At 32.6% G+C, this 14,819-nt stretch overlaps 1 protein-coding gene and 1 long non-coding RNA gene across 3 annotated transcripts; both read left to right on the top strand.

Annotated features, from left to right (window-relative positions):
* Nucleotides 1-1,518: 1,518 nt before the first annotated feature.
* LOC130644731 (uncharacterized) lies at nucleotides 1,519-2,243 on the top strand. Its single transcript, XR_008982627.1, has 2 exons — nucleotides 1,519-1,688; nucleotides 2,138-2,243. It is a non-coding gene; the product is annotated as an uncharacterized LOC130644731 (long non-coding RNA).
* Nucleotides 2,244-6,542: 4,299 nt separating this feature from the next.
* Nucleotides 6,543-14,710, top strand: LOC130644730 (collagen alpha-5(VI) chain-like). Of its 2 annotated transcripts, none has more exons than XM_057450451.1 (5): nucleotides 6,543-6,743; nucleotides 10,179-10,601; nucleotides 11,302-11,463; nucleotides 12,872-13,450; nucleotides 14,009-14,710. In XM_057450451.1, the coding sequence occupies exons 1-5, from the start codon at nucleotides 6,656-6,658 to the stop codon at nucleotides 14,689-14,691; spliced, it is 1,935 nt and encodes a 644-aa protein (XP_057306434.1). In that variant the 5' UTR covers nucleotides 6,543-6,655; the 3' UTR covers nucleotides 14,692-14,710. The 2 variants fall into 2 exon arrangements, with proteins under 2 accessions (XP_057306434.1, XP_057306435.1); XM_057450452.1 differs by lacking the exon at nucleotides 6,543-6,743 and adding an exon at nucleotides 6,790-7,743.
* The last annotated feature ends 109 nt before the right edge of the window (nucleotides 14,711-14,819 follow it).

Raw genomic sequence — 14,819 nt, forward strand, 5'->3', positions numbered from 1 at the left:
AATATAAGCCTGATGTCTGGCCTGACATATGTCGGTTATTAAAAAAGCCAGACCTGTCGTAAACTCGTTCTCATAGAAGGTAGTCCGTCCGACAAGAAGAAGCTCGTTCTGAATCAACTTGTTTTCAGATACTACAAATGTTCGCTCAGGTTTCCTTCTTAATTAATGAGAGGAAGACTCGATCAATTTGACACTGAATTATCTGTCAATAGTTGAGAATCATAGCTTCCTTTCTAAAATAAACTTCTAAGAGAAAGTGTTGCTTTGACAAATCAATTCAACGTGTCCATATCACAAAAAAAAATATTATCTATTTTTTCTTTTTTATTTCGTCATTTTCTTTCACAGTATGATTTGACGTCCAATATACACCAAACATAATATGAATATATAAAATGCAAAATATAATCAGGAAACATTGTTGAGCCGTGTGACATTCTTTTTTAACTTCGAGATATTTGTTAAAACGTTAAAACTTAGCTAGGTATAAAATCAGTTTAAAAAGTAAGGATGTTTAAGGTGGCAGTAACCTTTTTCGTATTTATGCATAATGCCTGTTTGCCATCACAACATAACTCAAGAACGGATATCCAATGCCTTTAATATCGCCATTCTTGGTAGCGTATAATTGAACAAGAAAGAAATCGTTTTTCAATGTGTAAGAAATCTATTTTCCTATGTTATTTGATATAAGTAAAATATTGCAAGTTTCACCAGACGCATATGGGTATACTTCTAACCCTGTCCTTGCGTCAAGAGCCACAACAATATGACCTATTAATCTTTTTATGTGAATCTCATACTAATCATGTTCTATTTCTAGTTTCTGGTGTCCTTTACCTTATCAAGTGCCGGAAGCAAATTTGACGTCGTGTAAGCTACTCTTGGAATATTTTTTCACTACCTGAGACCAAAGAGGTTTACTGAGACCTTGCAAAAATAATTTTCAACATTTTAGCAAACTTACTAAGGTGCAAGACACATGCGATATCAAATTAATATCAATTTTGTGCATAGGTAGAAAAGAGGGAACTTACCCTGGATTCAAACATATAGTGGAAACATGAAAAATAATTTACGAAGTTTATTAATTTTTTTTAAACTTTCGTAGCTAACGATAACAAGAAAAAAATAAAATGCTTTATATAAGTGCAGAAAATTTTTTGCGGACAAAAACGTTTGTCCAAATTCAGTATGTGTTTTATTAGTCAATAATCTAGACTTGTTACTTCAGATCACGCCGACTAATGCAAAGTCTCGGATAAAAGCTGCCTATGCATTTAATAAAAAAAAGTAACACGTAATAAATTTAATCAAAAAGGATTCTATTTTTAAAAAGCCTTTTGTTACCCAAAAGCAAACCGATGTAGTTGTTTTGACGTATGGCCAAATACTGAATGTTAGGAATTCGTTTGCCGTCTGGTGTTTCTGCCAATCAAAACCGCGAATGAAACCGCAAGTTTTGTGAATAAATAATTCAATCAAATCGAACAACAAAAATAGATCAGTCTAGTCGCTTAAAAGGCAATACATATAATATCAGCTTAAGTATCTGAATATTTTTAACGTGAACAAGGACGGGTGAATGAGAAAATAGAATTATGAAAGAAAGTGGTATTGAGAAAATATGGTGGTGGTTGTTTAGGAAAGCTCTACAATTCTGAAGTTCTACCATCAATATTGTAGTGGTATTACAATTTTTTTTAAGAATATCATTTTTTTTTGTTGATTCTTAGGGTCCACCTTTTTTTGGTTTTTAGCCTAAACATTTTTTTGAAATTATTCTGAAGCGGCACGAAGAGCTGAAGCGTATTAAGCCAAAAACGGAGATAGCACACATAAAATGCACATTTTTTAAACAGCGGAAACCAGATGAGTAAAAAAATAACTTTGTTGATGTCTGATTATTATTCACAGTTTTGTCTACTTTTATTACTGTAGAGCTTCAAGTAAGAGAATTCAAATTTCAAATAACAATTTTTACTTCCTTCCCCCGTTACAGAAAAGCGAGGAGAGTGGAATTTTTAAAATCACGTAATATTGCTTCCTTCTTAAGTTGTCCTTGCTTGAGTGTGAGTTGCGATTTGCGAATATTTTAGAATACGAAATAAATAACAACAACAAGAATTTTTTCTAGGTTATTAAGGTCAACAGTGTTAAGAAGTATTACTGTCATCAAGCCATCATCGTTATGTTTTTATAACTTTATGGTGAAGTATCTAATCCATTACCAGCTCAATCACTTGTATAACCTATTAGATTCTTCATTATATTTTCCTCTGATTATATAATTTCTGCGTCATTATTTTATTCTCCTTTTATAATGCTCACTGCCTGTCTAACCCTAACGGGCAAAACCCCGTCGATCCTTTTTACATTGCTCGATAAGAACATTTAAAATATGCCCACAGGAGGAGTACGAATGGAAACGTTTATTGGTTAAAAACAAACAAGAATATTTTCTTGCACAATATAGAGATATGAAGTGACCATATGTTACGTCATTATTGATCCGTGGTCATGAGAAGCATTGTAACTGGCTATGTAAGAATTGTTTTTAGAACACTTAAAGCTGGAAATTAGTGAAAAGGACAAGACCCGCTTAGCCTTCCCAGAAATGTCCTTATAAGGAAGAAATAAGGACATTTTAGAAATAGGCATCAAAATAAAACCATCATATTCAACACCTCTATTTTTCACATGTAGTTAATGAAAACCACAATAAAGTTCCTGTCGAGAATATCTACATCCTAAAGTTATCATAAGAAACGGTTTTAATACTTAATATAAAATCAACATTTAATAAGACAAAATTTTGTTTGATGACTTTCTAACGTTGTATTTGATCGCCAAATATAAGCATGTTGTTACCGCGAAGTTCTAGCTGTACGAAATTCTTTTCAGTAGATTAACTTTGTTATCAATAAAAGAAAAAAAACGTGGGAGGAACGTTGACTTTTAAAGTCAATCATACCTTGTGAAATTGCGACTAACATCCTCATTGTTATACAAACCTAAGACTCTTAGAGGGATTAGCGTATTATTCAAAGACCAAGTGTTGACATAGCAACTGTTGGTAAGGTGGTGAGGGATTAGAATAAAAAATACTTTAATCCTTTCTTATTTGCGTGATATTTATATAAAACAAACTTTTTGTTCTATTTCAGTCAGTCTTGTAAAACCGTCTAAACTGTAATTATCAGAAAGAAGAATTGAAAAGTCTACAGCAGCAGGAAGCGCTTATGAAGATGGAACAGTTGCAAAGACATAAGAAGTGCAGCAAGAAGGAAGTATCCATTCTTGTGTATTTTTTTACATGTTTTTCGATTTTAAAAATTGTCCATTATTGTTATTATGTTGATCATAGCCCTCTTGCTTTTAATTTTAGCGATTTAATGTCGAATTTCTTTTGAAGCAATTTAGAATATTTGGCGGCCCAAATTTATTTCGCCTAGGTCTGATACTTTTAGGCCGAAAAAGATTGTACTTTTAGGAAATCTCCTGTCCGATATAGGATCGTCAATTTTAAGTTCAATATCTAAATACTTACACAACTCTATTTGCTGAAGTCTACGTAATTTCGCCTTGATTTGTTTTTTATCTTATATCCTTCTTTTCTCAAGTACTATCTATTTATAGCTTAGTAATATTAATCTCATATCGTTGTCCAATATTAAAAAAAAACAAATAATATTAAAGAAGGTTTACCATATTGACGCATTTAAATAATTCGCACGTTAGAGCAGAAATTACTGAGATGTAAAAACAACATCTCAAATCAAAGCGACGGAATAATTGACGTGTGATACCTGCTATGGCAAAATGGTCACTTTTATTTTTAAATCTAATCATTTTAAACAGAATTTACTCATTAATGTGGGCGTAAAACGTAAGAGAAACAATTTTTATACTGATAAGATGACATGTGTAACTCTGTGTTACATAAGGTTTAGACCCTTTAAAAGGACGATACACTAGCGAAACGACTTCACTTAGTAAGAAATTTTAAAAACAAAAGGGTAAAAAAAGAGTTACGGGATCAGCAATAGATAGTCTATGTAAGTTTTAGCATGATTAAAAGTGCGTTTTTACTTCGATTGGACTAGATGGTATATCTACTTTGCGGGATTAAAACCGGGAAACTAAATAGGTTGGTAAGAAATTTTAATCGGTAAATATATTAGTCACTTGCATCAAATTTAATGACAATTTTTAACAACATCTTTTAGTTTATGAAATAAAAAAATACATGCAAAGAAATTTTACATTTATTATAACAATTTTAATTTTTTAAGACAACCAGGACTGGACTAAGAAAAAGGGAACACGAAAGCATAGAAAATTAATCAGTTAAAGTCGGTAAAAGTGGTTAGTCGGTGAAAAAGTTTGGTCAATCGAGAATATTAGTTATTGGAAGATACTTTTTACCAACTTTATTGCTGAGCCTACAAAAGACAAAAAACCTCATCAATGTCGAGCCTTATTTAAAATTTTGTGCTGCTTGTAAAACGAAAGTTTTCACACAATACAACAATACAACGATACAACAATGCAACAGGATTTACTTTGTTTAGTTCCAGGATAACTTGACGCCGGCTCACCTCATCAACTTATAGCAACAGTAAAAGCCGTCCAAGTACCTTTCACATTGCCAAGAAGCTTTAAATCAAGTGTTAAAATTAACAATGCAAATCACTGTTCTTTATGTGTTAAGAATGTTTCACGACGATGTTTAAACACGTGATGCGCCTTAGTGTTATTACAACATTTTAACACTGACTCTATTTAATATTTACCTCTTATAACTTTCACTTTCTTATGCTATCTCACAAAAGTTCATCCCAAAATGGAGACAAAGTGTTACATTGATTCACTATGACAACTTACGCCACGCCTAAGCAACAACATTGGAATCCATTGTCTGACAAAAAACTGGTAAAGCTGGAAGATTATGAAGCTGTGCCAAAGTAAAATTATAGCCCAGGTAACTTGAACCAAAAATTTTTTTGTCTAGATAAAAATGCATAACTTATATTACCAGAATACTGAATGGACCACAAATCTTCTTAAAAACTTTCAACATGAGTATTTTGTCTGTTTTTCAAAAAGGTAATTTAAATTACTGTGACATTTTCCTATAGTTTAAATACCTCCAAGCAAATTACATTAATTGATGTTAACAAGTGGGCAAGAATGCACAAAATAGACATTATGTCGGCGAAAATCTGAGGCGCAGTGCCGATGAAAAACAAAAAGTTCTGGAAACGGGGGTGATGGCGGCCGAAAATCTGAGGACCAGCGAACCAGTGACTATTCTACGTGCTAACAATTGGCGCTTTTTTTATTATTCTTACGTCATCTGCGTCAGCAAAGACAACATTGTTAAAACAAATACAATCAATCAACGTAAACTTAAGCAAACAGGTGAAGTCGTTTCACGGAGGTTTTTTACATAAAATTATCATTGCGGGAAGAAAACATCACAAGAAGGATTTAATTTCTGTAACACTTTGTAACATTTTCTCATCTTTAAATGAAAAAAGGTAATAATGTTTATCAACAGTTAATTTATAGTTGACTCTGATTTATGAGCTTGTTTTCCTATGTATAAAGATTTTGAAATGTATGAGAATGTAATATTTTCTTTAATTAGTGTCATTTTAGAACAGTTTTTTGGAAAATTGATTGGAAGCGCAGCTTAATGAAAATTAAAATGGACCGAAAGAAAGTTAGGAAAAAAGAAAGATTTATTATAATATTTGATTTCGAAGCCTTTCTGATTTGGTAACCCGCGTTTGTCATTAATAATGGCTTTTGTGTTTTCAATATTAAATTTTAGTAGATTTTATAGAGCTTACATATTTTTAGATTTTCCCATATAAGATTTAAAGACCAGACAGAAGTATTGTTCAATTTCTATTATACTTTTCTGTCACAAGAACAAAAATGAAATATGTCTTCGACGGAAGGAAAAATATTAATGCAAAGGAGGAGAAGGAAAATAGAATGTATTGAACTGTTAAAATTTATATATGTGACACTGTAATGGTTACATCACTTTTAACATTCTATATTCATGTTACAGATACATTGCCAATTTCTAGAATGATCAGAATTACATGTGCAGAAAGTGATAAAATGAACCAGTCATTAAAACAGTGACGAATGGTACCACTGGTGACTACGAACGGAACCACGATCACTGAGTATAGCTGCATGTAATTTCAATACGTACATAAAACAACAAGACACCATGGAAAAAGTTGGATACTTTATACTAACAAATGATATCTTCAATGATCACACATTAGGATATCTATTCTTATTACAGTGCAAATAACGAGCGAAGTAAAAGCAATGATTTGTACTAAAGTATTAAGAAGTCACTAAAGGAAATTACGTTGACAAATATTCCTTAGTCGTGCATATGTTTTGTAAAGTGTTTTTTTTTTCGCATGTAATTTTTCTATGGCTTTATGTCGAGGCAGATACACAAATTTATTTAGTAAGTCATTTTTAACGCAATTATCCATCTATTTTAGACTCATTAGAAAAAAATTAAGTAAAATTGTAACAGTAGAGAATGCTGCTCTGCTCATTTAACTGGTAGATTGTTTTAATATTTGTGGGAAAGAAGGACCAAAACCAAGGAGAAATGACTGTGGCAAACAGATTAGCCGTTTGGTGGTTTTTTCTTGTCGTTCTCTTTGTTGTTGATGTGGAACTTCAGCAGAGTAATAACGGTAGGAATACTTTGCTTGTATTCTGTTTCATAATTAATCACTGGACCTGCAGCAACTTTAAAATCGCTGCTAGGATTCTTCGTTTTTCTGTGGTAACCGCAATCCCGAAAACGAGGGTAATGGTGGGTAACCAATTTGACCCAGGGGAGGGAATAACTTTTAAAAAAAAAATTCTAAGTTTGATATTCTTAGCTTCCATGCATCCCAGAGCCTTAGATTTTGGCAATTATTTGAAACAACTGTTCTAAATCGTTAGATAAAGTCTTTTTGATGGTTAAAAAAATCTTTAACAAGCAATTATTAAAATCCTCCTTCTTCAACATTCAAAAAAAATTGACATGTGGTTAACCCGATTTCCCAATTTTTTCAAACATAACCCGAAAATTGAAAAAAATAGAATTCTTTGGCGACTAAATGTAATTTAATGCAAAATATGTAAAAACCGGAAGATATGTTAAATAACATTGGCTTTTAACAACTTTAAAATTCTTTCTAGAACTAAGTATTTAGATTTTAAACATACAGAGGTATTTTGTTTATTTCAAACATCCGATGATTTCACAGAAAGAATGATGATATAAGCAACATTTTAATACAACCATTTTATTCTTTTATGACTATAATATGTTTAATTTCATTCGGAAAACCCAAACGAAAGCTATGGAGAAAGAGCGAAATCCGTCAGACGCAACCAACGAGTTGAAAACTTAAGCACGAGTCTTTAAAGATCTCTTGTCCAGCAATTTTTTAAGTTGTAAATTAATTCAAAAGCATCTCCATGAGACAAGCAGGTTTTAAAAACGGGTATACTGGCCCCCGGCACCACAACTCTGACCCAAGGCTCTTCTACGGCTAGTAATAAAAACTTCCCTGAGGGGAGTGAGTCCGTTAAGTCCGTGGAAATATCGAAACCGAAAGCGTTGTAGCGGACATGTATATTCTTTTATAGCCAGGAGACCCAGATAATTTTTCATACAATCGGGAAATCAGCATAATTACGGTATGAGAGAAACTAACTTTTGATTACCTCGAAGAAAGTTTAGTTAACTAGGCTTTCTTTTTCTAGGATTTCTTTTACTACTAGTTATTAGCAATACTCAATAATAAACCCCTCAAACAATAAAATAGATGCAAAACCTCTGTAATCATTTTTTGTTTATTGCTCAAGTTGTTGAAGAAGAACTGTTTAGTTAAGCATATATAAAATTGGAAATTGTCTATACTTAATGATTAAACATTATTTTAGAATTTGCAAAGCCACATTTAGTTTTCCCACAAGCAGAGCAAGTTAGACTTTGAACTTCAGTTCTCGGCAGCGAAGGCTACATAAGGTGTTAAAATAAAGTTCAACTTGCACCACTTGAAGAAAAATTAAATAGTACTGCACTAATCCCAGAAAGGTGTATTAATATTGACCTAGGCTACCACATCTGACTGTGAAGATAAGATTTCTTAAAAGAGACAGGGTTCGAATTAGAAAGGTAAAGCCGGTTCGCAAAAGATTTGGCACTCTGTAACGAAATAAACCACCATCTAGATGTGGCCTGGGAATACCTTAGATCAATTACCATTTTTTTATCGCCGTTCTTTTTTAAGTTTTTAAAACATAAAATATAAAAAAGCTTTCTTCAGGGTTCGATACCCTGGAAGAGGTGAACAAAAAATTATTTTGTGGCTGCCACAAAATAAATTTTAATGAGACCAACAAATTATAGAATTGTTAATTCATAAATCTACTACGATAACTCTTATAATAACAAACAAGTAACTATATATTACAACTATACATCTAGCAACATTTTTGCAGAATTTTCATGGCTGCATAAGGTGAAAATAAGGAGGATTTGGATGTAATTAGCAGGAAATATCAAAAATTTATATGTATTTAAAAAAAAAACAATTTATTTTCAAAATACAAAATGCACGAAGCTTTTCGTAACAGTGTTAAATTATCAAGTCAAGTTAAATCAAAAATTTAATCTTTGACTCATGATAATCATATTGTACATAAATATTTTAAGTACTATCAAAGTAGCAGTAATTTTTATCCTTTGTTTAAACTTCTTTGAAATATGTTATGACCAACAACAAAAATGTTTTTCGTGTTTTGATTTTCTTCAAAAAGCTTCAACATGACTAGTACTATACTTCATTGTTGCATACTCTGACAAGTGAAAAATACTTTTAGACACAAGTAAATCAGTTAGATATGAAAGAAATATTAGTAAGTCAATATATAATCCCTAACTATTTTACCCTACCATGTCTTTTTTTATCTACAAGAATGTGTGCGTATGTACAAAAAACTTTTGTAAACTTTTGTAAAGATCAGCAAATTATATATATATATATATATTTTACCATATAACGTCTTCAATATCAATATTGTAGCGTTGGAATATATATATTTTACCATATAACGTCTTGGATCTGATCTAAAATAATATCAATAAAAAATTAAAGTCTTCAATAAAGAAAGTTTAACTAAGCAAACTGTTTAATCAAAGAGAGAACACAGCTAAACACGTGGCACTGCATACAGTGAGTTAAGAAATCATCAAAAATGTCTGCCTCGTTAAAAAATATATATTTTCTGTTATTTACATTAAAAACAAGAATTAAAAAAATTGAAAAAAATCTACATTTCAGTTAAAAAAAATAATATTACCCTCTTTTGAATGAAGTTTACAACAAACTGATTGACAAAAAAGAAAATAAACACGCTTTATTTCATTTGTTTTTGTTTCATTTTGTTTTTTCATTGTACATTTAAAAATTGGTTTTTCTATGGGACATATAATGTGGCCATATGCATTGGTGTGATTATAAGAACTAATGTTCTTCTGGATTCTGAAAGAATCTGAGTGCACAAAATCTCCGAAAGAAAAGATTCAATTCTATCTGTATATTTTTTATCTTTTTTAAGGTATATATAAGATCAAATCCCAAGTATTATTTTCAATGTATGTTCAATTTTTCAATGGTTCAATGTAACCGGTGAGATTATACAAAACAAAGATTTTGGATCATTATAGATATGTTGGGTATGGAAAAGGGGTGTTAAAAAGTATTACTTGCAGGATAGGTTTACAGTTTGGAGTTTTAGAGAGTTACTTCCTTTGTTGACTAGCTTAGTATTGTTGATTAAGGTGCAAGATAGGTTGTATAAGACTTGCATTAGAAGTGCTATATGTACGGTAGTGAGCCATGGGCGGTAAAGCAGAAAAATCTTGACCATTTAGAGAAGAAGTGATACAAAAATGGTTCGGTGTGTTATTCATGTACTGTAAAACCCATTAATTTTTTGACATATAGTGTAAAGTCTTAGCTTGCACTGTGGTTTAATGTATTGCACCTGACGTGTACATACATATCACCAGTATACCTTTACAGAATATTGAAAATACATTATATTATTTGTCTATTTTGTTTCAGGACAAGATGATACAAAACACAACACCACCTCTGATGTCGTTTTTATTATTGACTCTTCCACAAACGTGGCTCAAAACTATGATATCATCAAACAGTTCATAATAAATATTATATCCAGGTTTACTTTGTCAAAACAACAAACAAGACTTGGATTAATATCAGCAGGGCAGTCTGCTAACACAGTTTTTACATTGTCAGATGAATATAATGTTCCGAAATACACTGCTAAAATTAGGAATATGCCTCTTAAAGTCGATTCACACGCAGAACTGGAACCGGCGTTGAAAAAAGCTTATGAAATGATGTCTGATTCTCAAGCTGGTGCCCGATCTGGCGTGCCAAAAGTATTAATCATTTTGACGGCATCATTTAACAATGAAACTGGCAAAGAAATGGATTACGTCAGGAAGTTACAACAGTTAGGTAGTTTCATTTTTCTAAATTACATTCATAAAAAGCATGAGTCGGAAAGTTTGCCTAAACTTTGTGAGAGAAACTTTGTGAACCAAACAAATTGATAGGGTAAATTTTTACAATCGAATTTTTAAATTTTTTTTAAAATTTGAGATGTTGTTGTCACTATGAAACGTTCCCATTTGGTGGGAACTAATTTTTTTAAAAGAAATGTTATAATTTAGGTAGTGTGTAATAATTCTGTGAAAAGTTAATGCTGTTTTGATTACACGTCAAGACTATATATTAACAAACTAATTTATCCCCTTTTGTCACAAATCCCAAAGTATCAGCAACTTTTTGGCATGTTATGTATATTAGGAGTTAGATATTTTTGAAAACGAAATGTAATTCCTCAAAATGTTAATGCCTGGGTATGAAGGGATATATTACCATTTGATAATCAACATTATGATGTTTTCTTTGAGGAAGATCAACTCAAAACATGATTCCAAAAAAATTTGCTTAGAAGATTGCCAGTTGTATAAAATACTATTTAACGTCAACATCTTATTGCCGATGGTCAGTATTAGAGGCAAGATTTCTGGTCTTTTTTGGGGTATTGCTGTGTCATAATTTGTATGATATATTTCCTAAATAAAGAAGTTATATATATGTTGGTGAGTCTTTCCTCGTGTTTTGTTCAACTGAGATAATCAATTTTTTATAGGCACGTCTTTAATATCAATTGGCACTGGATCTTCAATAAACCCAATTTTGCTTTTCCAATTGCCAAGAAACCCAAGTAACTCAATATTAATTGAAGATTTTAACAAATTGACGGATAGAGAACAGTCGGAAAATGTTGTGAAAAGGATTTTAAAAGCATCAGGTAATGCAAATTTATCTCTTTAATAAAAGAAATCCGCTTGTGGAAAAACAATAATCATATAAAGTTTGTGTAGTCCTTATGTTATTGTGTGAATTGAAAAGCTATCCCACTAATGAAACAGCTTGGAAAGTTGAAAAGAAATCTTTTTTTTTAGGAAAATCTTGATTGAATCTTAAGATTTTTTACTTACACGTTTTGCTAGTTGTGCCGACAAAACATTAAGATGAGGTTTTATATAGAAGGCATCGTGCTTTGCATATAGCTAAAATTTATGATATCTCAAGAATTAATAAGGATTTTCCAAAAAAAAAAAGATTCCTAGAATTAGTTGTGAAGTGGAAATTAATCTTTCACATCTTTATTATGTTATATGACCACAGTTTCATTTTTGGCAACAATTTGGTTTAAATTTTTTTCCCTTTATCGTAAGGGTGCAAGTTTTCGCAGAGAGAAAATTTTGCGGATTTCACGGATTTGGCCTTATTCGGCAAAATTATTAACCCACAAAAATTATTTAAAAACTTCATCCGCGAAATTAAATACCCGCGAAATTTTTATTGTTATTTTTTTAAATGTTTCTCTAGGATTTTTGTGTAGAAATTTAAATGGGGAGATAAAGAAGACGATTTTGATTTCTGCAGAAATGCTTTTGCATGTTTTGATGATAAAGTGAAACAAAATATAACTTAAAAAAACCTAATTTACCCGCTTTCTTTCTTTTCTTTTTTCTTTTCAATTTATTTAAAGTCGATTATTCACATATTTACAATAGTTTCCAAAAAAAAAGTAATTAAGAAAACTAATCTAAATCGACTAAATTTTTTTTATGTTTACAATTAAATAAAATCATTTTTTTTATATATATAAACAATAATAACAGCAAAGTTCTATAAAGGGACCTTACATTCATCACAGTTACATTTAGATCCGTCCCACATTTTAATCATGCTTTTAAAAACTTTAAGGTTGTCACATCGTTTCAAATGTGATGAAATTAAATACCCGCGAAATTAAATACCCGCGGAAATTGTCGAGAATCTCGATCCGCGAAATTGAATACCCGCGAATTATATTATTTTGCCTATCCGCAAAATTAAATACCTGCGAAATTTGTACCTTTAAGGTATTATGATTTTGAGCTATTTTTTAAGAAGGTGTGCAATTGCAATTAAATAATGACATTTTTTTCTTTCAAACTGAAAAATTATATTGGAAATAAAAAGCAGTTTAATCTTTGTTTCGTGGCAGTCAGGTGCAACCTGGATGTTAAAAAAATTTTCATGGCCGATAAATACCCGCTATATATATGTTGTTCCTCGGTATTATGTCTTTAAGAAAAGATAGATTCACATATTTTTCACCCATCTAATTTTTCTGAAAATTGTATTATTATTTTCAAATGTTTTAGAGTTTAGATGTTTTAGTGAAGTTGATGTTGGCTTTATACTTGATTCATCGGGTAGTCTTCGCAATTCGTATGACAAAGAGAAAGAACTTTTAAAGAGGATAGCTGGAACTTTTGTTATTGGTCAAAATCAAGCAAGAATGTCTGTTGTAACATTTAGCTACCATGCATCCCTTTCTATTAAATTTTCTGATTATGATGGTGAGACTGACTTCTTTCAAGCAGTAGACAACATACCCTTAATGGGATATACAACAAGAATTGATAAGGCATTAGAAATGGCAAAGGATAGCATGTTTAATGAAAAAAATGGAGCTCGTGTAGGTGTACCAAAGATATTAATTCTTTTAACTGATGGTTCCCAGTCCCCTTCATCCGATGCAACAGATCCAGCTGTCCTTGCTAAAAAAATCCGAAATACTGGAATAAACCTCTTAGCTATTGGAATTGGAAAAGGTATTAACCAAACTGAATTGGAACACATTGTTGGATCTTCGCAGAGTACCTTTCAAGCTGCCTCTTTTGATGAAATAACCACGTCGAATTTTATAACCAAGGTGGCAAGTGGAAGTTGCCGGAAAGGTAAGAGAAAGTTAACATAAAATTGCCGTAAATAAAATTGATTTGACTTTCACATTTGTCGAAACTCGCCCTTACTGGATCTACTTTAGCAACCAAAGCCTAGGAGCCTAGTAGAATGCGTAACTACAACTCTAATGCCACTTAGAAATATTAGGATTGTTATAGCTTTTCCCTTTACACATGTATACTCTTAGCAATTTCTACGTTTGTATACTTTCTTTCCAAAAAAAATCAACAAAATTTATCCACTGCTTATATTCTCATAGAATAACATTACAAACACATTTCCATTAACAGGTTGTCTGAAACGGGCAGTTCTCCAAGGCGAGTACACTTACTACGGCCTGTTCCGCTCAGGCTAAAAACATTACACGGATCTGTGTTCTCCACAATTTATGTGCAACAGCAGCCAGACAAGTTCTATTACTCCTTTCATATATTCCTTCAAATGTTAAGTGAGACAACGACAATCCTTGTCCAAAAAATATTCGCTTCGGTGATTTTAAACGCAGCCTGTGGACACGTCGATTTTGCTCATTTTTCTTCTTTCCATTTTAGCTAAGGAACCACCTAAACCGAGCTGTGAAGCTGTCGTGGACGTCGGTTTCATACTCGACTCTTCTGGTAGCCTTAGAAACGAGTATGGGAAGGAGAAGAACTTCTTAAAGAGTATGGCGACCACGTTTGGAATAAGCGAAAACGGATCCAGGGCTGGCGTGGTGACATTCAGTTACTACACCGAGCATAGCATCAAGCTGAGCGATTACACAGATTTAGCCCGGTTCAATGAAGCCGTTGATCGCATCCCGTTAATGGGCAGAACAACAAGGATCGACAAGGCCCTTCGTGTCGCACAAAAGGACCTGTTCAGCATAAGCAATGGTGGCAGGCCAGGCGTTCCCAAAATCCTGATCCTCTTGACAGATGGTTCACAGACTCCAGACGCTGACGCTGAAGAGCCGGGAGATATCGCTGACGAACTCAGGAAACAGGGAATTACCATCCTTGTAGTCGGCATTGGCAGTGGAGTTAACTCCACGGAGTTGGCGCACATTGCCGGAAAAACAGACAACGTGTTTAGCGCTGCCTCCTTCGATCAACTGGTAGGCAATGAGTTCGTGGACAAAATCAAAGAGGGAGGCTGTGCAGCAGGTGAGTTTTTTAATCGGACTACGTGCAAGCGCAGCCAAACGCACTCTGTTCTCTCGGAAGGTCTTTCTCACTGTCGACTTTGGACGTAGCGTGTAGACACGTCGAGTTTGCTGACTGTGCTTCTTTCCATTTTAGCTAAGGAACCACCTAAACCGAGCTGTGAAGCTGTCGTGGACGTCGGTTTCATACTCGACTCTTCTGGTAGCCTTAGAAACGA

Source organism: Hydractinia symbiolongicarpus, chromosome 5 (genome assembly GCF_029227915.1).
Source record: "Hydractinia symbiolongicarpus strain clone_291-10 chromosome 5, HSymV2.1, whole genome shotgun sequence".
NCBI classification, from domain to species: domain Eukaryota; kingdom Metazoa; phylum Cnidaria; class Hydrozoa; order Anthoathecata; family Hydractiniidae; genus Hydractinia; species Hydractinia symbiolongicarpus.

Excerpts from the sequence above, each read along its gene's own strand:
- LOC130644730 (XM_057450451.1), top strand. The coding sequence starts at position 6,656 with ATGACTGTGGCAAACAGATTAGCCGTTTGGTGGTTTTTTCTTGTCGTT. Across the intron at positions 6,744-10,178 it reads ACTTCAGCAGAGTAATAACG|GACAAGATGATACAAAACAC; the intron begins GTAGGAATACTT and ends ATTTTGTTTCAG. Across the intron at positions 10,602-11,301 it reads CAGGAAGTTACAACAGTTAG|GCACGTCTTTAATATCAATT; the intron begins GTAGTTTCATTT and ends AATTTTTTATAG.